Below are 24,805 nucleotides of genomic sequence, written 5' to 3' on the forward strand. Positions count from 1 at the left end.
GGAATTGCCGCATGGCATCGTGGAGGCTGGCAAGTCCAAAATTTGTAGGGCAGGCTGGTGTAGACTTGAAATTTAGGTATGATGTGATATTTCAGTTTTTTTTTTTTTTTTTTTTTTTGCGGTATGCGGGCCTCTCACTGTTGCGGCCTCTCCCGTCACGGAGCACAGGCTCCGGACGCGCAGGCCCAGCAGCCATGGCTCAGGGGCCTAGCCGCTCCGCAGCATGTGGGATCTTCCCGGACCGGGGCATGAACCCGTGTCCCCTGCATCGGCAGGCGGACTCTCAACCACTGCGCCACCAGGGAAGCCCGATGTTTCAGTTTTGAGTCCCAAATCCACAGAGCAGGCATTTGTCTGCTGGAGCTTATTTTTGTCTGTAGTTGTTGGTGTTTCCATGTTGCTGGCTTCTTCCACCTCAAATCTGCTATATATGAGGCAAAAAAAAAGCCCAGAGAAAAAAACAAAGGGTCATTGCCTGGATCCTGCGGGGCCTAGCCAATCTGCCCTCTTCTGATTGTTTTATATATAATGTTTAGGGTTTTTAGTTTTACTTAGTACAAGGAATAAGGAAAAGTATGTCTACTCCATCTTCCCAGAAGCAGAAGTGTTCAGATTTTTTTTTAAAATATAGTTGAATTTGTTTCCTTTTGTGGCTTCTGAGTTTAGTGTCACATTTAGGAAGACCTTCTTCATGCCAAAGTCATTAAGAATTTTTTCATGGTTTCTTCTGGAATTGATAATTTTTTTCACATTTAAATCTTATCCATTTGGAATCATCTTGCGATTAAGTAGTTTTATGTGAGTTTATGAACTATCTAGCTACATTGCCCTGAATTGATCAATTACATAGCTACCTGATTTATTCTAGACAAATTAAGATCACCATTTAAAAAGATGCCTTTATTGATTTATAAAACTAGAACTTAGTCCTTAAAGGCCATAGAAACTAGGCTAAGAGCCACCTTTTGGCGGGGGTGGGGGCAGAATCTCCTGTTTATCTGCTAAAGTAATTATTATGAGAAGAAATTTTCTTTTTCTGAAATTAAGATCTTGCTTTTCATCTATGCAAATGATGCTGTAATATCGTCTTAATTTACATAAGCATGCATTAATCTCTATACAATTTCAAGCAAATACGAGGTTTTCCAAAATAAACATCAGTAAAGAGGTGCAGAAACACCTTGTACTGAGCTTCTTTTCCAACCAAAATAACTATAATCTAATCCAAAACTTGATGTGCCTTTGTACTTTTTCTAAGAGCATATAAATCTCAAAAATTTTAATTTATGTGCCTTCATTTTCCTTTGTTATATTTACGTATATTTAACTTTTGAAATTTGATCCCATTTGTTTTCTAGTTGTCACAAGATGTATTACTGATTCTTTGTTTCTGATTTATAGAAAGCCAGATGAGAAATTTGCTCATTTAACCAAACCCCATAAACCCAGTGCAGAGCCCAGTGGATTCAACATTTTCCCCTCCTTTTATCCCTCTCTTGTCTGTGTCTGCTCAGTGGCTACATTCTCTCAGGTACCTCTACATGTCAGCTCTAGCAGCTCTGGAACTGAATCCCTGTAATTTATAATTGTCCCAAGGGAGAAACAAACAAACAAACATCCTCCCTCTTTGGCTTCAGGAATGTAAAATTTCTGAAAAGTATCCTTATTGGCCTAGTTGTAAACCATGAGAACTGGAAGACATCTACCTCCCGCTCAAGAAGGGGACTGATTTGCTTCAGAAGCAGGGGAGATGATCCTAAGATAAAAACACTGCAAGAACATCTACTTTAAGAATTTCTATTAAGTTTAATATCCAATAATATTAAAACTCAAGTAAACTCATATACGTCATGATGACTAAAATCACTCATCTTTTTTAGAGCCTAGGGATTATCTACCACATCCTGTAAAATAATGGCTTGTCTTCAGAGCTCTATTATTATCTTACATCTGCAGAGAAACTACAGTGATATTAAGAGTGTACAATGTTGTAGTCAAAACTGCAGACCTTGTTGAGTTCCAGTTCTGTATTTTTGGATACATTAGTAGACCTCTTTAGACTTTAGCCTCCTTATCTGTGTTATGGGGATAAAAATAAAGTCTACTTCATGGGATTGTTGTGAATATTAAACAAGATAACTTCAGGGATACAGTAACTTTCAGTGGTAGCTATTATTACCACCTATTGGATCAAAAAGCAGAATCCAATTTCCTAATAAACCCACTGGCTAATTTAATATTCTATTACATCTGCTCTAAGTATAAGACATATTGGAATAGTAAGGCTATTCTTATCCTTTAGGTCTATTTTTGTTTAAGAAGTTTCTTGATGGCATATTGAAAAACAAAACAAAAAAACGGGTAACACCTGTTTTGATGGTGTTATAATGGAAACATCTATTTTTGGTTATTTATGACAAAGGAAGGGAGTATAATGAGAACCAACCTCATTTCTCTTAAACTCCATCTTCTGACCACCCCCCCTTTTTTTTTTTTTTTTTTTGCGGTACGCGGGCCTCTCACTGTTGTGGCCTCTTGCGGAGCACAGGCTCCAGGCACGCAGGCTCAGCGGCCATGGCTCACGGGCCCAGCCGCTCCACGGCATGTGGGGTCTTCCCGGACCGGGGCACGAACCCGTATCCCCTGCATCGGCAGGCGGACTCTCAAACACTACGCCACCAGGGAAGCCCAACCACCCCTTTCTTGAAATACATCCATGGAAATTTTGATATTGACATGGCTTATATCTAAAGTTCCCTTTGTCCAATTGGAAAGTTACTATTAATGCCAGTTGTAGCTTTGTTAGAGTTCTGATTCATATTAGCATTCATTTCAATGAAGGGAAAATTACCTCTACGTTGCCTCATCTCTTGACTTTCCTATTCCCTTCTGCTGTTTCATAACCTTCCATGCTATCCAAAGACAGGGACCATGATGATACCACACACCCAGAAAATAATTAGAATCCGGGAACTCAGGTTAAAAAACATACTTGTGGAAGAGGAAGGCCTGGGAGGACTATTTTTCTGGTCAAAGATAAATGTTTATCAGTGTGTAGATTGAGGTACCTTGATGAGTGAAAGGAGGCTCATCATGATTGACAGGTTCAGGTAAAATCTGCCTGTAGAATTCCTACCCACTTAACTGTGATTTACTCACATGAAGTCTTCCTAGAGCAGCATGGTACAGGGTGTGCAGAAGATGTATGTGTTGGCACTGGGAGAAAAGTAACTGAGTGTAAGGAAGAGGAAAAGCAGCAAGACAGAAAAATCTAATCAGTGAAATGAGGCAAGAATTCTAGTCATTTTGATTTGCAATTGTGAATATTAAAATAATTATACTGTGTTCTCCAGTATTTGCTAAGTTTCCTAAAATGTTTTAAGTTCTCTAGTATTTCTTTAATATTTGCCACCCTCGACAGCAAAACACTATGAAACAAGATGTGAGGTAGCGATATCAGTAGGCACAATTTATTTTACAAATCAACACAAGAAACTTTGAAACACAGCACTATCTTCAGATCTCATACTCTAGCTTTATTTAAATACTCAGACACTAAAAACTGATGCCAGGACAGTCTATAAGTGACAGTTACAAATCAGTTTGTGGACAGGAAGAGCCATATGAAAAGCTTACAGGAAGGTAAAAGCCTTTCAAGTGGAAAATGGCACATGAGTTAGTTTTATAATTGTGGACACAGTATGTTTAGCCTTTGTTTAATTGACAGTTCCGTCAGATATCTTTTTAAATGCACATGCTGAGATAACTGTGGCTATGCCTTAGTTCCTCCTGGGGGATTTGACATTTCTGAAGGTACAAAGACTGTAGATAAAACACCACTGCAGGAACTATATAAAGTTCAGGCTGCTCAGGATAAATTCTGTAGAAAAACTACAATTAGGTGAACTATGGCAAAGATCCTTTAACATGTAGCTTTTCTTCATTTCATTGCATCTGTTTTTTTTTTTACCATCTTTATTGGAGTATAATTGCTTTACAATGATGTGTTAGTTTCTGCTTTATAACAAAGTGAATCAGCTCTACATATACATATATCACCATATCTTCATTGCACCTTAATAAGTAGAACTTCACTATTGTAAATGCTATTTATATGCATTTTATTTACATATAAGTTATGATTCTTTTAACTACCCATCTCTATGGCTATAAAATTTTTCTTTCCTGAAAATCTCCTCTCTCCTACAACTGTTCTGCTTGCCTCTGTGTTCCCTAAAACCTATATTTCTTCTTTAAAAGGCGATTTATTTTCCTTTGAGAACAACTGCTGGGAAGCCTGCCTCAGAAAGGGAATAGAAATGTTTCTCCTACATTTTGAAAAAAAAATTTTTCTCCCTAGGAATATGTGACCAATTATTGAACAGAATCAGTAGGAAATTAGGGCTTGGTAGACAGAGCTTTGCTGGAGAGCACGTATTCTGTGAAATGTGGAATCCTGCCACAGTGCCATGCAGGTGTGGAGGCAAGGAGGACAGTCTCGTGAGTTTTCCAGCTGCCCGCCAGGGTGAGGACTGTCCACGCTGGCACCTGCTCCGGCTCTTACTCCTCGGACTGCTGTGGACCTGCAGGAGCATCCTGTAAGCATTCCAGCCCAGCACCACTCTGAAGAGATTCTCTCTCCCCTTCCACAGAATCCTTAGGATTGCAGTCCTCCTGGGAGATTCCTGTTTCAGCCTCCGGCTGCTCTTCATTAACACAGTTAGAATTGACATTAAGTTTGCCATCTGATAAAAAGAAAAAAAGTGAGTCATTTTGTTCCTACCATGTGCTGGACACTCTTCTAAGTACTTTACGTGTATTCAATCATTTAATCCTCATAACAACCATGAGGCCAAGTATCATCTCTATTATCATTTTTTACAAATGGAGAAACTGAGAAGAGAGGGGTTTGTTAACTTGCTCATAGTTGCACCGCTAGGAGAAGAACAGAACTGGCATTTGAACTCAGGCCTTGAAATCAGGATTGCTGACTGGCAAAATCCACATTCGAATACAGTTCTGCCATGAGTTAGCTTGACGTGCTTGGTTAGGTAACTGCCTGTACAAGGCTATTTCCTTATCCATAAAGTGGTGCATAATAAAGCCTATCCTACATCTGTGGAGAATAAAGGTGTAGAATGGTGTGTGATACGGGCTGATGTCTAACAGCCAGGAGTTCCCATTCTACTGACTGTCCTCCCATATGGCTTCTCTAGTACCTGTCAACATAAAGGATATACAAGTTTGGTTCAGAAAACGGGAGAACGCACGGCAGTCAGAAAGCCTGACTATTCTCTTAACAATTTATTTCTAAAAATTTAATTTTGTATGAATTCAGCTTTGTACCAATCATCCGTTCCCACTAGTAGTGTTTCTCCACCAGGTGGTAAAGTGGACACAGTCCCTTGAGGGGTGGAGATGGACGTGCTTAGTGTTAGAATCACCTGGGCAGTGCTTTCAAACTATCACTCCCCAGAATGTGCTATATATCCTCTGGGTAGTGTGGGCGGTTCTCTTCTCCAATATATGAATCATTGCTCAAACAACTCACTGTTCCTGATGAAAATGAGTCATATACTTCAGGAGGGAGGGAGAGGAAAAATAATATGGAACTCACTGCCCTCACACTTGTAGAAATTTAATTTGTTCAAGTTAATTTGTAATTTATAGATTTACTCTGTAATTTCACCTGAAGTTTCATAGTTAAGAAATTTAAAGGCTTCCGACCTTAAAATTTTTGGGTAGCCATTAGGGGAAATTTAATTATTTTCGTATTCAAAGACCTTAAAATCCCTTGTGAGCAAAATATAAGTAACAACTCGTTAAGAGTGCATGGTTCCAGGGCAGTCTCATGAGTCATAACGTAGAATGTGGAATAAACGATATTCCTCAGAATCTTTTTTTTAAATTTAATTTAATTTATTTATTTTTGGCTGCATTGGGTCGTTGTTGCTGTGTGCGGGCTTTCTCTAGTTGTGGTGAGTGGGGGCTACTCTTCGTTGCAGTGTGCGGGCTTCTCATTGCAGTGGCTTCTCTTGTTGTGGAGCACAGGCTCTAGGCGCGCGGGCTCAGTAGTTGTGGCACACGGGCTCAGTAGTAGTGGCTCGTGGGCTCTAGAGCACAGGCTCAGTAGTTGTGGCCCACGGGCTTAGTTGCTCCGCGGCGTGTGGGATCTTCCCGGACCAGGGTACGAACCTGTGTCCCCTGCACTGGCAGGCAGATTCCTAACCACTGCGCCACCAGGGAAGTCCCATCCTCAGAATTTTATGTCTTTCATTTTCTAGTGATAGCTAGGCTGACTACAGTCTTGTACATTATCCCAGGGACTCAAAACAGGGATGCATTTAAGCGTGATCCTTATGTTGGTTAACCCCAAGCTTCCTTGGTCCCCTGAGAAGACTCGGTTCCTGTGTGTCCTGTGTTAGTATCATTGATTCTTCCTTTCCCCACTGACCAACAGTATGATCTTGCTTTTTATACACTTACTGTTGTCCTCTTCACTCTTTTCTTTGGCAGCCTCCAACTGTTGCTTCTCATAAATGTCCTTGAGACTCTTACAGATTTTCTTGTGTGCAAACCAATGTGTTTTCTGGCAGGTTTGATCGCAATATATTACCTGAAGGCAATTGTACGTTTATTTTCAAGAGGTGTAATCGCATAATTTTTCAATTATGACATTCAACCAAGTACTGTGCTGTAAAAATGTTAACTTTTCTATGCTTTATTTTAAATGACCTCCTGCTGGTCCAAGGAGGATGAGAAACACATGGAACACAAGTGCCCCAGCCAACCCCAGACATGAGAGAAAAAATAAATGATTGTTGTTTTAAGTAAAATATTTTAGAGTGTTTTTACATGTGGCAGTAGTTAATCAATATAGATGGTCACATTTAATTCTCACAACTCTAGCCCGATTTCACACATAAGGAAACTGAGGCTCAGAGAAGTAAGTAATTAAAGGAAATGAAACTGGAGAAGTAGGTTATAGCAGAATATGATAGGTTACAGAAGAATATGCTGAAGAATTTCAACCTTAAAAAACAAGAGGAAATTAACATAATCTATAGGGTAAAGTGAATGTATAGACGCATGCATGTGGGTGACATTTGTATGTGAGAAGAAGAACCCATTCAGATATGCCCTTTATAAAGATAATTCTGACAGAAGTGGGTAGTAATCCAGAAAGCTTAAAGATTCGTGACAGTCAGAAGGGAGTTGTAGTTTTACAAGGAAGAGCTGATGAAGAGATTGTAGTTAAAGTCAACATCAGAAGATTTAAGACTGCATATTTAGAACTGTTCCATTGTAGGTTCTCATATCTGCACCAGTCTCAGTCCCCTATGGATAATTTTTCTCTTGTTTTCTCATATTGATTCATTCATTCATATTCTTTGCTTTTTGGGGGTAGTCAGCATAGAAGTTGGGCAGCCTGGGAGTTTGACAGAACATAGAGAGGGCACAGAACTACATTTATCCTGTAGTTCTCTTCCAAAATTATTTTAAAATATTAGATGCAATACTTTATATCTAATGGATTAGAATTTATTAGAAAACAGACATCAACTATTATATTTACAGAATATTAAAACTCAATTATCAATTTGGATGAAATCTAAACCAGATGTCAATGAACTGAAAAGAACTTCATTCTTACCATTTTGCACACTGAGCATCTTTTACTTGCTCCTTTTTCTCCACAGGTGGTGCAAAATTCAACATCCACGAAACCCACCTGACCAGTGATGGCTTGGGTAAGTACAGAGAATGCAGTGGGATCAGAACCCTACAGTGGGTTAGAAGAGGAGGAAAAAAACCTCTGAAATCACCACTGAAAGACTACAGAGAAGACATGTCAAGAACAAGAGACAAAATTATTAAGGCGAGAGACTGCACAGACTATGACAAAATGATAGATGCCTTTCTGAGTACACCTTTTTCTATACAAAGTACATGGCAGGTAAGTCATGGATCCAAATATTCAGAGAGAAAAAAACTGGCCTTATTCTAGAATAAAAGTATTTTTTCAATTAGGATTATTCAGTAAGCACACAAAGATTTCAGATATATGACAATGAGCTCAGAGTGGAATTTCCTTCTGAGAATTAAGACAATATACATATTTTGAGGGACAATTTATAGGGCACATCACAAATGTTTATCTTAATTCTTAAAAGTTTAGTGCAATGTAAGTGTTTTAAAGACTTTAAACTATTTACTTGATGCTGGTCTGCAATTCTAATAGTTAAAAATTATCACCTTTATTACTGAAATGTTCCAAACTCTTAAAATTAAAAAGACATAGATGTGATTGCATTAGGGTATTAAGAAAAACCAAAAAATATGAAAATTATCATATGGCTACTGAAAATCAGAATGGCTTGCTAAAGAGGAGTTATGAAATTTTTTTACATGGGAAATTATAAGGGCAAATATTTATCTGCCTGGGATAATGCTATTAAGACCTATTTGAATGTTTATCAGCCTAGCATAATACTATTAAGACCTATTTAGAGCAATTACAGGGTATCGAGCTGTCTTACCTACTCAAAACAGTTCCTGTTTCTGAGTTTTTCCAATTTGCTTCTTTATTCCCAACTAAATTTTTGCCAATTTTCATAATTTAAATTTTCATTTGCCTTTTCTTCCTAAGTTTATTTGTTTTAATATTACCTTATCAATTGTACACAACAGAGCTTTACAAATACCACCTTGGAACATTGTTTTACACTGTACTCATTTTGAAAACCGCCTTACTCCTCCTGAAAACAAATGATGACTGAGTTTCCTTTCACATTCAAGGGCTGAGAATTCTCTTTTGGAATGAAGATAGTATAACAGTGAGAAAAAAATAGTGAAATAAAACCTCAGATACTAGATATAAGTTAATAATTTCATAAGGAATGAATGTCTATGGCAGTTGTGCTCAGAAGAGAACTTGTTAAAAATTCAGATTGATCTATACTTTCTAAATTAGAATCTCTAAGGATGTGGTCCATGTACCTGCATTATTACAGGTAATTCTGAAACATACTAAAAGTTTGAGAATTACTGGTACTTAAATGTTACAATGAACACTTATTAATCTATAAAATTATTCTGCCTTAAAAGTAGAGTATTTGATCAGACAACAGTCTGGCCCACAGAGTATGATATATTCAACAGATTTTACAACAATTACATTTTTTTTTTTTTTTGTAAAAGTGACTGAGATGTTCAAAATCTCCCCCACAACAGGACTTTTGTGGGAGTCAGAAAGCAATGACATTCTCACAGATGTAACTGGAGGTAAAACTAAAGGATTTTTTGCTAGAAGTATGGCTGTTAATGTGAACTATTGCTTCAGAAAAAAATTGACGGTACAGTAGAGTAACCACATGAAATCTTTCTTGTCACAGTTGAATGACAAGAATTCTTTCTTGCTGTGCAAAATCTTGTCATCTACTTTGTTAAATAAGAATCTGTTTAGGCACCAGAGCTCCACCTATAGAAGATATGCAGCCTAAAAACGAACAGGATGCTTTATTCAATGTATCCTATAAAATCAGAGACATTAGCTAGCCTTCCAGATGTTAAAATACACACTGTCAATTGAGAAAGCAAAATATCTTTAACAGTTATCATCTGTTACAATGCTGGAGCAGCATTTCTTAAGTGTAGCCATGCCTCACACTTCCTGCTGAATTCTGTCACAGGTGGAAGCCAGAGTTCCACAGTAGGCGGAGGGAATCAAAACCCCTCCATGAGGGCCCAGGCATCAGCACTGTCAGAAAGGACCATAGGGGACCCTCGTGGCAGCCAGCCATGAGAACCACCATGGCACGGGACAAGCTTAACACTGCTTCAGAGGCTTTTGAACTTGCAGGATACCGGAAGCCATTAGGCAGTAAACAGTGGCTATCTGGGACACTCACAACCACAAGCATTGCAGATAAATAAAGTTCTCCGGAGAGCAGAACATGTAACTCTTAAAGAACAAAAATGTTTAAAGAGAGAAATTTTTCTAAATTGCATTAAATAAATACTATCTTTTTACTGATGGCTCAGATCACTAGGATAAATATCAATCACACACCATACACTCTAACTACATTATTTTATGATACAGGGTTAAAATGGATTGTTGAGCCTTACACTAACCTGCTTTGACTTTTTAAAAAATACTCCAGGCTGCTATTTTTAGTTTTTCTGTTTTCTCCCTTGAAGGTACAATGTCAGCTACACTTGTTAGTGCTGGAAATATCCCACAGCAGCCACTATTAATTGCTTCTCTGATAGCCATTCCCCCAACTCCTTACTAACAGAAACATAATTTAGTCAGAGCAGCAGTGTTTAGACCAGCCAAAAGCATTTCCCCAGAATACCCATTTCTCCAAAATACTCACTTCCACCTGTGCCACTAAGAGCACAGGTCAGCATGCATTTCAGGGAGAGCTTATGTTTTCCAGCTACAGACCAATTTCCTTTGCTTGTCTGCCTAGGATAGGAATGTGAGCTTGGAGGAAGAGCATGAGAAGCCTTGCAACTCTGAGGTCATAAGCATGTGTATGATAATCTGTATGGCTAAAGAATATCGGGTGGAAAAACAGGAAAGTATTTGGGTCCTCAGTCCATTTCTGCGCTACTGTGCCCGATCTGGTCTGCCTACCTTTGGGCTTCTGAGTATATAAGAATAACTAAACCCTTATCTATTTAATTCATAGTTGGCTGGAGTTTGATATGCACAGCCAAAACACATTCATAATTGATACACCACCCTCATAATTTGCTAACCTGAATCTTCCAAAAGCTTAAACACCAAATAGCCAAGCATATTAAAGAGCAAGGGGAAAGAATCTCTATGTGAAATCATGGAGAGCTCTCAGGAATAAATCAGTGCATGAACTTCATGAGATCATCTTGTCTGCTTAGGTCTTTCTTCTTCCATGGTTCTGAGTCGGTTAAGTCAATGTATAAAGGAACACCTGGAACCCATTTTTAGTCCCGATTTTTCAGACTGAGAATGATATAACAGCCTAGAGAAGGCAGAGAAGAACCAACATTGCCAGATGGAGGGAGGAAACCAGGGATGGGAATAGTGTCAGGATCAGTTTCTTGCCTAATAGACAAAGGCTGATAAAGGATTTGATTGAAATGCGTAAAAGCATAACTGGTGTAGATAAGGTAAACTGAAACCTATTCAAAATAGGGAAGGCAGGGAGTGTCTTTCATACTATTTAAATAAATATATGACAAAAGGGCAGTAAATAATTTAAAGAATAGATAATAAAGTTAAAATTTACTTCCCATAACTGGCAAGTATAAATAGATTTTTTTTAACGTATGGAAAATTTATAAAATCAGAGGCATTAAAGTAGAACATAAGAAGCTGGGACATCCTTTGAGATTGTTTAGCAGGACACACAATGAGCCTTCTCATGACTTATCCTCTCACATCCCCTGACAGGAAACCATCAACGCAGACATTCAATTCCTACTTTCATCTAGTATGGGATTTTGTACTGGTTTTTCACACACTACACCTGAACAACTGTGGATCTGTATCACATAGTGGATGTGTACCCACTGTTAAGCTTTCACAGAGGCATTAAAAATGTAAGTATCCACTGTAACAATCTATATTCTGACATAAGGATATACTGTTTATTAAACCATGAACCATATAAATGGAAGAAGAGGATTGAGAGAGGGGAAATGGATAAACAGAAACAGTGTTAACAGGCAAACCTATCTCCATGTTTGCTTCTGAAGTTTTTCTAAAATAATAAAGAATTAAGTCTTTATTAAATAAATAAATAATGCTAAAGAGAACATGACTTTAATTGTACAAAATATGGTGATTAGGTCTTACTGATAGAGTTAACTTAGTTGCGAAGAGCCTTACAATTTCAACAGGAGCAATGCTTCGCACGAGCTGCTGGAGAAGTGTAGCTTCACAGTAAGGAAATTTTCTGATACTTTCTCTAATGATCTTTTCTTGATATATTGGAAAGCCATCAGAAGGTCGGCCTTTTAACAAGCTGAAAGATATTTTTTAAAAAGTAACTAGAGTTACTTTTTAAAGGAGTTGAGTTACTAAGCATTTCCTCCCAGCTGAACCCATGAACTTTGAGTAGTTTCTTCTTTGCTGCATAAGATTTTCATTGGGTCTTCACATCATGAGGATAGACTCAATTCAGATTGCTGCTCTACCTGCGCATTAGGCTAGGCCTTATCAGGTTTAGGGGCTTAGAGATGTATTTATAAAAGTAACCCCTGACATAAAACATACTAAACACTGTTATCAGATTAGCTAGTTACTTATTACCATGTCAGTTATTTGTACAAAGAATGAAAACTCTCATTGAGTCACACCCTTCTGACTTAGTTCTCTTTTCTTAGTAAAACTATCGGAGAATTTGACCCCCAGGGGTCAGAGAACAAGGGTAACACACAGCTCTCCTGGGTACAGAAACAGAGATACATTGAGCGCCACTGTGAATCCAGAGCAGCAATTATGGCATAAGCACTCCTATCCTCAAATTTGGACTTGGGCTGCTTTCTAGCTGTATGATTTTACACATGATATTTAACATCTCCAAACTTCAGATTTCTCACCTATAACTGGTGATAACAAAAGCACTGTTGTAAAGAGTATAGAATGGAATAATCAATTTAGTTATGAGTGCCCCTTGTTTCTTACAGATGAAATGTGATCTCAACATTAACATCTGCTGCTAAAATGTTTAATTTTTAAATCCATAATGAGATCTCATATAATGGAACATTATCCATTTGAGTGTACTTTATACATGACATGGGAAAAAACAGTACCTTTTGATCAGAGTGTCCAGTTTATTCTCTCCGTCTTTTAAGAAGTTAATACATTTCTGAAAGATACAGCTGATGTAATGCATTTTCATAGCCAGTACTTCATTCATGTCTCTTTGCTTCATACATTTCTCACAAATCAAATCCATCACCTTGTAGCATTTATTCAGAGCTGCTTCTTCTGCCAGCAGAGGATTCTCATTTATAAGCATCACAATCTAGAAGAAATCCCAGTGAGCTTAGAAATTCATTGAGAAATTTTCCATGTGCAAATTAGGTAGTCAGTTTTGATTACCAAATAAAGTCTTTCTTATGGTCATGTATTTACTGTGTTAATTTAAATGAGAATGCAAATTGCCACTGATCAAGTTGTAAAACTAATACAGAAGGACCCTGACATTATGGAATCTCTTGAATTCTGTGTATCAGTTATCGAGTGATTTGCCATCCAGCTAAACTAGGGTGTTAGTTGGCCAGTAGGAATCATGGTTTCACTATCTCTGTTAAAAGCACTTTCACTAAAGATAAGCATGGCATATTTGTACACCTTTTATATATAGAATCAACTAACAGAGCAATCACTACTTTTAGTTAACATTACTGTTAGGATTTCATGGCTAGGAAAACCATAATTCTCATTCATTCTTGTTAATTATAAGGAAATGAAGATTTTTACTGACAAGAAGTCTAAAAATAAAAGGTGTATTACTTACTGATTGACTACATTTCTCTTTGGAAATTTTCCTAATATGCTTCTAATCACCAATGCGAATAGGTCAAAGCGGAAAGCAAAAATAGCTTTAAAAAGGGATTCTAAGAGAGTTATCCAATCTGATGCATTATGAGTCCCACACTTCCCATATATGCCCAGATTAAGCCCAAATTTAGTGTAATAAGGAGTATTTATTTTTTCTTTATTGGTTGTGGTAGGCTTTCATAGGACAGCTGTAAAAATCCATAGTGAGATACAGTAATGTAAACACGTGTGTAACATAGGCACAGTTGTATTCTCAGAGCAGAAGTTCATTCAGTATTTGTTAACTTACGTGTTACAGCTAAATACCTGTCCCAGGTAATCTTAGGAAACAACAGGTGGCAGATTTCATGAATTAGATCCTTTTCTTTAGACATGAAGATAATTTGTTAACTTAAGTAAAACCCATGCTGAGCTTCCTACTTGAAAATTTAACATATATTAAATGTTCCTGTTAAATTAAGGTTTTTTACTTATTTTTGACACTACTAAATTGATATATAACCTAGTATTTTACTTAAAATATAGCACTCAATAACAAATTATTAGACTTCATGAAATAAGTATAATCAGAATCCTTATTGGTAACAAAAAGTTTGCTGAAAACTTTCCCTACCGTAATATATATCATTAATTACCTGTTTATATTTCTGCTGTCAACTGCAATCAATTGAAGCTGTTTGCTCAATATTTTGTATACAGCATTTGTAATCTAAGGATAGGATCTAAACTTACATGTAAGAATTCTTTAAAAAATCCCAAATAGAACCCAGATTAATGATTGATTTTTTTTTTTGTTTAAGACATTAGACTTTATTTTATAATATACAGCAGTACACACAATAAAAAATGATATATACCCACAGCTCAACAGTGAGCTCACTGAATCATTTACATAGCTGCACACAAAATAATAATATTTGAATTAGTTTCTGTCCTTTAATCTCTGCAGCATTGTAAAATAATATATTTATTATAAAGGGAATCATTAATTACTGAAGAGGAATAAATAAATTCTGGGCTTAAAAATCATGTTAATAATCAAAAGATAGGATCACTTGCACACATCTGTTTCCTAATCACTTAGAGACTCTGCTAAACTCTATTGTCATTTTTCCTGTGACTCTGTTTTTCTCCATTATAATCTCTGTATTCTGGGCATTAGCACAATTCCCCAAGTCCCTGTTGAAAGCAAACATCCTTATTGCTATAGCAGCCACTTAACCTCCGTGCAAATGTATCTGTGTTAGGTACAATGCAGCAAAAAGGTGCACTGTTGGATCGAGTGTTGTACTGTGCTTATCTTAAAAGGTCTTTGATTTGGTAGAGTGGCTATTAGTTACTTTTTTTATAATAAGCCCTATGAAGACCTGTGCCAGCTTGAAAAGGGGTAAAGCAATGAAAATGGGCCACCACAGAAGCAACTGGGCAGCTTTTATCTAAAGTATGGATAAAAGAAAGGTTTTCAAGTGAATAGACTATTTATACGTACAAAAAGCAAGGTGTGGTCTGAAGGAAGGTACTATAATTATAGAATAGTCTCTCTTATAAGACCAAGTGCTCTAAAAAATATAATGTAGGCTATTTTAGTTTATATACCTTTACAGTTTGTCTGTATAAATATACCCCTAATCAAATTTACTCAAAATATGTGCCTTTAAAGATAATTGGAGGTACAGTAATTCTTAGGATATTTAACCCTGAGGAACTAGGTTCTGTGCAAACATCAAAAATTACTCCATAGACTCAATTATCACAATAATTGAGATTACTGCAATCTCAAAGGGTGGACACGGATATAAGACACAGTGAATCAGATACATACAGGAAACTTCTTCAAATCAATCAAACCCAGAATATTCTGTAATGCTCAGGCTAGAGGGGGAATGACAAGGGCCTTGTAAAACCACACACGTTCTCTACATTGAGAAATACTGTATCCCTGGGAAAAATCCTGTCTTCCCACTCCAGCTTGCTCCACTCCTAATAGAAGTGCCACGGAGAGGGAGTCACTGTTTACAGCAGTTCTGTCTTTCCTGTGTGTGCTGGGAGGGAAAGAAAGACTGAAACAGAAGAGGCTAAATATTTTTTAGAGGTTAAATTCTAAGTCCTATAAAATCTCCACTAGAAACACAAACACCTGATTCATGACTGAATTTCCTTTTTGCCCGATTAGGGTCATAAGTGTTGCCTCTAGCGGTTCTTTCAGAATGTTAAGTAAAACATTTGAGTTTTGAAAAATAAAAACAGAATAGATACCACTTGTCTGTTGTATGGGAAAGGATCTGCTAGTCTGTCATCTCTCTAGATGGTCCAGAAAATTAATTTGGGTGAAGGACCACATGAAAGGTATTTTTTGATTTGTTTGTTCCTCGAGCTTCAAAGACCATATGCAAAGGGATGTAGCAGTAAAGTAATAAGATTATACACAATTTGGAACTTGAGTGTTAGTTTTCAAAAGAGTTACTTTATGAGAGCTGTCCACTTATTTTAATGACAAGAAGTATATTCCAGATTCTTCTGTAAAAGACAAAGGAAATCTATTTCACTACATTAACACTTTGTATTAAGGGAAAACTTCAATTTTTGACCCAACATACTGTCTTGCTCACCAAACAGCTCTGAATTACTATCAAATCTATACATTATGAATGAAGACATATGGTAGACATTGAAATTTGAAAAAGGACAGCATCATTGTAGCACACATGGAGTTTTATGTGATGACTCACTGAAAAAATAATATTAATTTGGATCAATTAAAAAAAAACAATCAGTTTACAAATAAACACAAAGGTCATATATAAAACATGAAGCAAATAGCAGTGGCAATAGTTCACAATAGCCCTTGAAGTTTCCCAGTTAAGCCATTTGGACTTCTGGGTTGGTCTACTGAGTTTGAAAATCTGTGTGATTTGACTATTCACTAGAAGTGTATCACTTAAATGCATCAAATACCGACTTGCATGAAAAAAAAAATGTGTTCATTATTACATTCCAGAACATTTCCTGGAAGGATAATTAGCGCAGTAGATGCTGTTGGTTCCCCACCCAGATTCTCTTTACCAGGCCTGTGTACCAGGTCCCTGCTGCTGGCTCGTTGGCTGCTGTGGGCTCCGAGCTGCCTCCTTCCTCAGGGAACTTTCTTCATCCAAAGACAGCCACCTCACTTGTCACTATCTGGGAAGCTGTCCTTTCCCTCTGGGGACAGACCTCAGCCAATTACAGACTGACACATGAAAGCCTGGCTCCCTTGCCTCTCTGGAGCCATTAATGATCCGGAGCTCACTGTGAGATGAGGTGGAAGCTAGGCTTCAGCTGAACCCATCTCTCTGCCTAGCTTTTCCTCTGGCTCTAGGCTGTGTCCCTCACTCTCTTCTAGGTTTCAAACGACAGCACTCCTTCACTGTATCAAGTGAACAAGAGAGTCTATCACAAGCTTTACATCAACAAAAAGCAACCCAAGACAATTATGATCCTATGTACTAAGAGCCGTTTAAATTCTGAAGCAATATTTGAATAGAAAGCAAATACAGTAGACGTTACGGTACCTTGACAGGATGCAGATTTGTTGTGGTGATAATTTTGTGCAGGGGGCTTGCCAACTTCGGGGGCAGCCTTGGCTCTTTATCCAGTCCCTGGGGTTTAGTGTAATAATCCAGTTTCTCTCGAGGAAAGAAATTGTTGATTATAGTCACACAATCATGTTGACCTTTTAATAGAAAAATAGGAAATATATAATTTCATTATTCAAAATAAGACATTTTCCATTTTTTTAATTATGTTACTCTGTTTTCTGAAGTAAACATGCATCAACATCTTCAATTTGTAGAAAAGGAGAGTACGGGGGAGGAGGAGAGGTAAAATGTTCTGGGGAACATCTATAAGCATGCTTTGTGATCAAGAAATAATCTTTTTTTTTTTTTTTGTGGTACGCGGGCCTCTCATTGCCGTGGCCTCTCCCGTTGCGGAGCACAGGCTCCGGACGCACAGGCTCAGCAGCCATGGCTCACGGGCCCAGCCGCTCCGCGGCATGTGGGATCTTCCTGGACCGGGGCACGAACCTGTGTCCCCTGCATCGGCAGGTGGACTCTCAACCACTAAGCCACCAGGGAAGCCCAAGAAATAATCTCCTTTTAAAGACACAGAATTCACAATACATGAGAAGATTATGTGGATAACAACAACAAAAAAGCAACGTTCAACTTAAAATTGACCCTAAATGTTTAATAAAAGTTGCTTGTAATTTAAATGTCTCTTCTTCCACCCCTACACAAATGATATTCATTCTTCCCTAATCACATCTGGCTTTCTTTACACAGAATTTAAATTTATTCTGTATAAAGTTATTATCATTATAATTACTGTTCATATTGTTAAGCTAATCTCTTCCCCCCTTGAATTTGAGAAAAGCTTGGGCTCTTTGTGAAATGAATTAGAGAAAAAGCTTTTGCCCCCGTAAGCTTGGAATCCACATTACGGCTCCTCATAGATCCCTGTGCCACTTCTCTAAGCCATCTCCAGAGGTAAAAATTGTTCTAGGAAAGCAAAACCTTCCCTGGCGAAGCTGGTGGCCTGTGTTTTCCTGCTGCCTCCCCCTCCCTGGCTCCCTCTCCACTACTTCTCTGGAGCAAGAAAGTGGCCACTCTGGGCCAGCAGGCTGTGCCTGCAGGGCACATTTGCAGGTGCAGGCTCTTCCAGAATCTCCGGAGGACAGACTTCTTCCTCCGCTCTGCCTGAGGAGGGCTGAGGGACCAGCGGCGGAGACTCCTGGGGAGCCGGCCCAGACGCCGGGGCTCCCAGAGAGGGGTCCACCCTGGGTGGCCCTTGTGGCCCCTGCCCACTTGTACACAGTCCAGGGAGCATCTGCTCGATCCTGCCAACAACAGTGACCTGTGGGGGGATTGCATTGTGGGCCAGGTGGACCCTTGAGGTTGGCCAAGGGCTCTCAGCCTGCCTGAGAGTTCAAGGAGAACTCAAGAGTGGACCGGCTTCCCGCTGTGTCTCAGCAGAGGACAAAATATCTCGTGGTTTGTTGACCCTAAGACCACAGGTATAGAGAGATGGCACTTCCCTTCACAGCTCCACGACGCTGTCGGCTTTACCTGACTGCCTAGGAGATGCAGACCAAAGGGGATCCAATCTCGAAAGACTCTGCAATGCCTCCAGCAAAGGGCTTCTTCCGCGGAACGTGTTCTTACGACTACAACCACCCACAACCAAACCATAACCACAACCACCAAAGAAGAAAACTTAAATTAAGCAGATCAACTACAGTATGTAAAGAGACCTTCATGGACCACAGAAAGATTCCATTTTTAAAAGTTAATAGACAAACTGAAAGAGGTAATCCTGGTTACTATTGAGAACTAAAATAGTAATGTAGAAGATGAAGGGGATGAAATATCTCAAAACAGAGAAAAACTAGGATATAGAAATCATTATGGAAGAGATGAGAGCTGAAAAACAGACCCAGGAAAAAAAAGAAATAGATGGAGAATTAATAATTAAACAAATGATAAAAGAACACATCCATGATATGAAGGGAAGTTTTAGTAGTGATCACAGTATCATTTTTGGTATTTGATGTTATTCTTAAATGCTGAAACACCAGTTTCTTTTTCTTTTCTTTTTTTAAAACCAGAAATCTCCATTGTATATATCTTGAGGAAAAGTCAAACAGTAACAGGAAATATTAAAAATATGAAATGTTCTGTTTAGAAAATGATCATTTCTACCTACATAATCTTCAAGAAGGGAGAAAAATGACAATCAAGCAAATATACTACAAGCAGGATGTAAACATGACAGCGCCAAAAGTAACACAGATAATGGTGTGCAGGAATTTACAACTGTACATGAAGAAACTAAAGAAGATGAAGACAAATTGCGCTGCTTTCTAAAACACATCCAGCTTCAATAAAAAGACAGAGGTTCCTGTATTAAAAAAAAAGGTGCTCTAAAATAGCTTCTAGAGACTTCCCTCGTGGTGCAGTGGTTAAGAATCCACCTACCAATGCAGGGGACTCGGGTTCGGGTCCTGGTCTGGGAAGATCCAACATGCCGCGGAGCAACTAAGTGCGTGCACCACAGCTACTGAGCCTGTGCCCTAGAGCCCACGAGCCACAACTACTGAGCACACGTGCCACAACTACTGAAGCCTGCACGCCTAGAACCCGTGCTCCGCAACGGGAGGCCATTGCAGTGAGAAGGCCGTGCACCACAATGAAGAGTAGCCCCCGCTCACCACAACTAGAGACAGTCTGTGTGCGGCAACGAAGACCCAACGCAGCCAAAAATAAATAAATTTAAAAAAATTAAAATAAAAAATAAAATAGCTTCTAACTATCAAAATAGACATAGGAATATCTGAAGGTAAAGGGATCAGAGGAAAATACAGACTTAGTTTGTAACTACATCTTCTCATCAGTCCTCCAACTAGTATACTCAGAAAAAGCCTTGTTAGCAGTTGGAAATATTTGTACATAAAATACTGGCTACTGTCCTACTGTCGTAGGACTAGAGGTTTGTTAAAATTACACCTTTGTGAGAAGGAAAAAAATAATATTACTTTACTTTTTTCCAACATTAATCTTTCTCATTTTAGGTAGTACTTAGGTAATTTTGATATTTTATTTTAAAAAATCTGCTAATAATTTATATTAGAGTGATATACATATATATTTAAAGTTTATCTTTATAAATTTTTACTTAATTTATATTTAAATTTTAAAATTGAAACTATTAAATATTTAGTTTTATGAGTTTTTAATTTATGAATTGTGAATACCTACAAATAAAATAGTACTATTAATATAGAAAATGAATGCTGGGGGTGGGGGCTGGGTGGGGACCAGTGCATCATTTTGTGCCATTATTACTATCACTGGACTTGAGTCTTCTAGACTGAATGGGCTCACTGAGTTAGCCCTCGGCAGGATTAATGAGAACATACACACAACCAGACACATGCTAGTACAATTTTTTACTTTCAAGGATAAACTGAAATTGAAATACAATTCCAGACTAAGAAATGAAAAGTTGACAAAGAAAAATAAATTACATTCTCACTTACACAACCAGGATTTAGAAAACTGTGGAGTAACTTCTACATATGATTGAGAGAATAGAACAGTGATATAAGAATCATGAAACTAGCCAACATATGACTCGCATTTCAGAGAAAAAGAGAGTTTTGGTTATGATGGGTTTCAAACAATATACAACCTACGTACCATCTGAGAATGTCCTGTAACCAAAACCTAAATGAGAACAGAGATCTCAAGATGGAGCAACGAGAAAAGAGAGGAGAGAGTGAAGAACAAGAGCCCTTGGCAGCAGAGTTAGTTAATCCCAACGGGTGGAGACAGCACGATGGAGAAATTATACTGTAGATGGTGAGGACTGCTGAAGCAGAAAGAACACACCATGAATGACACTCTAATGACATATTGGCCCAAACATTCTAGACTTTCTCAGGCAAGTCCACAGCTAGTCGTAGTGGTGGAGGAGGAAAGGAAAGGCCTGTTGCCTGACAAGGCAAACACAGAGAATGTGGAGAAATAAATGAGTTATAAGGATTTCATCTTGTTGGGGTTGCTAAATGGGCAAATGCAAAACCTTAAGGGTAGGGCACTGGGTATAGTTTTGCTCTTGTTTCTAGATAGTAACTGAGAAATATGGGTTTAACTGGGAACACTGTGAATAGGAGAGTACGCACTGGTAGAATATAAGAGCATTCTTGATCTTTCAAGTTAATAAAAGGAGAAAGAAAATTTACTCTAACAAGACCAGGCCAATCACATTAAGGAACACACACACACACACACACACACACACACACACACACACACACACAGACACACACAAACAGCCACACACTGAGTGAGACGGGAGGGACTTCCATGGTGTACTGGTAAGTGAGGAAAACAAGTTGCAAGGAACATATTTGTATGACCTGATTTGTAAAAGATGAAAAAATCTTGCACGTGTGTGAGTACATATGTATACATATTGATCTGCCTGAGGGGAATGAAAGTGGGAGAATGAGTTTTTAATAAGACTAACTATAAGGAGAATATAATGTCAACTTGAAAGGGTACAATGTAATTTTCTGTCTATGAAATTAGTCTAAATAGATTAAAATGGAATGAAAGCGTTACCCTCACTTTAGGATGGAATTGTGGACAGGTGTACATTAGATTTTTATTAACGTAGTATTGATAGTATTAAGAAAACAGAGAAAAAGAAAAGCATTGTATTAATGGTTGAAAGTGCAGGCTCCTCCACTTCCAGCCCTGTGATCTGGGGAAAGTTACTTAACCTCTATCTCAGCTCTATTTCATTACATTGTGGACATAATGAAAACTTGTAGAGTTAAAGAGAACTTCAAATCATCCAATTCCCTGGCTTCTTCGTACATATCAGAAAACTGAGGATCTGGAGGTGAAGGGATTTGCCTGTGATCTTGTAACTAATTAGGAGCAGATATGAACTAAAATATGAGTCTCATGATTCCTAGTTTAGTGTTTTTTCTTACTAAACTGACACCCTCAAAATTAGCTGAGGGCTGAGGTGGTAGCAACCAGGAAGCCCCTAACTGTGGGAGATAAATATTTCTCTGAAGTTTGCACAGCAAAGCCATACCTTTTTCAAATCCTCCTGAACTGAAGTAAAATAAAACAAGAATATTTGTTCTTAAAGAGCTGTCATAAAGTGACTCAGTGACTGTTTTGACTTAATCAACAGTACTTACTATTAGTAGTTTTAAGTAATATAATAATAAAATTTAACACCATATACAGTTACTGTCCCCCGTATCTGACTAATTCCCACTGTACCTTAGCTTACATGTAATTTCTCTCTTGAAATTCCCTTGGAATGGGAGAGAAGATCCCTCCCTTTGATGTATTTTACGGAACCCTTAAGTCACCATTGGAATACATTTTCACATAGTCATTGCCTTTATCCTCTTAGTGCCATGAATGGAGGAACACCCTCTGTCTTATTCACCAAAGCATCTAGAGTGATGCTTGGTCTACAGGTTGTGAATGTTAAGTATCTGTTTAATGAATCATTAGGCCTCACCGAGCTACTTACTACATTCCCAATAAATCAGATTATTTCTATCATTGCTTTTCTATCAATGGACTCTTCTAACTGCCAACTCATTGGGGCCAAAATACCAAACATCAAATATTCATTCCCACTCTCTTCTAAACCCCCTATATTATATCAAGTAACAGGATTAACACATCAAGAAATATTGGGCACACGCAATAAATGTTTGTGGTTGATGAGGATGATAATGAAACAGCTGTATATTGTATTATCATTAATGCTCCTTCCTAATCATTGTTGTAATTATTATAAACAGCAATAACTGATGGCATTTATTGAGAGGTACATGTAAAGCCCTTTAGGTCTATCATCTCATTTAATCCTTTCAATAACCATGTAAACATTTTGCAATGAGGAAACTGAAGATCAGAATCATTAAGTAACTTGCTGTTAAGTGGTACAGCCAGAATTTCAACCCAGGATCACTGACTCCACAGTTCCTGTTCTTAAACATTAGGTTAAACTATTTCCTTAGAGGAGTAAAATATTCTCATTCAAGCATTTGACTGCAACAAAAAGGCCTCACCACACTCTGTATTTCAGAGTGGAGATTCAAAATAGCTTGTTCATGTTATCCAAAGTGTCATTAGGTGTTTCATTAAGTTAGACAAAACTGTAAACATTTGCTTTTTTAAAAATAAACATGACAGGGCTTCCCTGGTGGCACAGTGGTTGAGAATCTGCCTGCCAATGCAGGGGACACGGGTTCGAGCCCTGGTCTGGGAAGATCCCACATGCCACGGAGCAACTGGGCCCGTGAGCCACAATTACTGAGCCTGCGCATCTGGAGCCTGTGCTCCGCAACAAGAGAGACCGCAATAGTGAGAGGCCCGCGCACCGCGATGAAGAGTGGCCCCCACTTGCCACAACTAGAGAAAGCCCTCGCACAGAAACGAAGACCCAACACAGCCATAAATAAATAAAATTAAAAAAAAAAAAGTGAAAGGGAGACAAGGTCATTTACATGGCTGTTATAAAAAAAAAAAAAAAAGAAAAAGAAACATGACAGTATTTACACTCTGAGAAGCAAAGTGGTATTTTTTTCCATGGGGGAAACTCTGGGTATAAGCTAATGTAAAACTGCCATAAAAACTCACCCACAAAGGCTGCCATCTGAGCTGCTGTTCTTCCTACAGAGTTGACAACATCTGTCTCGGCACCAGCTTCCAACATTACCCACGTGATGTCTTTATTACCTAGAGTTAAAAAGAAACATACTTGTTAAAATTAAGGACTGCACAATTCAAATATTCCCTTTTAAATAATCTGTACCCTTTTTTTTCTGCTGAGTTTTAGGTTTCTATTTTGTGGATCTTTTCATTTTTTCCAAAATATAAATCATAACTATAGCAAAAAGTAAAATGCTATAGAACCCGCATAGAAATTAACCTTATTTTCTAGAAAACACATCAAGCAATACAAAAATGGTATGGAATTGAATATAACTTTTTTTTTTTTAACAAGACAAAGTATGTTTTTCCTATGATAATACTTAGTATTAAAAAAAAGAATAATGCTTAGTATAAAGTCAAAACAAAAAACAAAGACAGAAAAAATAAAATGACTAAAAGTCTCCCCTTAATGTCTACTAACTCATCCCATCCTTCACACCTACAGGCCCTGAGATAACTACTGACAGTTGAGGATCTATCTTTTTACACTTTGTCCTATCTACACATTCATAGTGATTCTATTTGTGTTCTTTCACTAAAGGAATCCTTACAGATAATCTGCTATTATCAACTATACTCAGTGGACACCATTTCCCATTGCTTTTTGCAAGCTTGAACTATGATTTCCTTAGGAACAGTTCCTGGAAAACACTGTAGGATCAAAGGTTATGCATATTACCAGGCTGCCTTCCAGCAAGGTTGGGCTGATGTACACTCCCCAAAACAGTGCACAAAAGTTCCTGTGCCAAGACTGGGCATCATCATTCCTCCTTAACCTTTGCCAGTATGTTTAAGTGAAAGGTTATCATTTGTTGTTCTAATCTGCAGATCTTTGAGAGCGTTTTAAGCTTATTAGCCAGTTGTATTACTTTTGTTCTCTGTTCAATTTTCTGTCTAATTTTCTACTGTAGTATTTGTTGTTTTCTAACTGACTTATAAGAACTCTTCATAT

The 24,805-nt window shown here is 37.9% G+C and overlaps 1 protein-coding gene across 1 annotated transcript in view; it reads right to left on the minus strand.

The window, feature by feature from the left end:
- Positions 1-3,473: 3,473 nt before the first annotated feature.
- The window catches only part of ANKMY2 (ankyrin repeat and MYND domain containing 2), a 34,026-nt gene continuing 12,694 nt past the window's right edge, over positions 3,474-24,805 (minus strand). The window contains exons 4-10 of the mRNA XM_030857142.3: positions 23,779-23,877; positions 17,113-17,273; positions 12,811-13,025; positions 11,882-12,017; positions 7,655-7,783; positions 6,487-6,616; positions 3,474-4,745 (exon numbers count right to left, since the gene is read on the minus strand). Of these exons, the coding sequence (XP_030713002.1) occupies positions 4,561-4,745; positions 6,487-6,616; positions 7,655-7,783; positions 11,882-12,017; positions 12,811-13,025; positions 17,113-17,273; positions 23,779-23,877 (1,055 nt within the window). The 3' untranslated portion in view covers positions 3,474-4,560. The remainder of the gene's footprint in view (positions 4,746-6,486; positions 6,617-7,654; positions 7,784-11,881; positions 12,018-12,810; positions 13,026-17,112; positions 17,274-23,778; positions 23,878-24,805) is intronic.

Source organism: Globicephala melas, chromosome 9, assembly GCF_963455315.2.
Source record: "Globicephala melas chromosome 9, mGloMel1.2, whole genome shotgun sequence".
Taxonomy (NCBI): Eukaryota; Metazoa; Chordata; class Mammalia; order Artiodactyla; family Delphinidae; genus Globicephala; species Globicephala melas.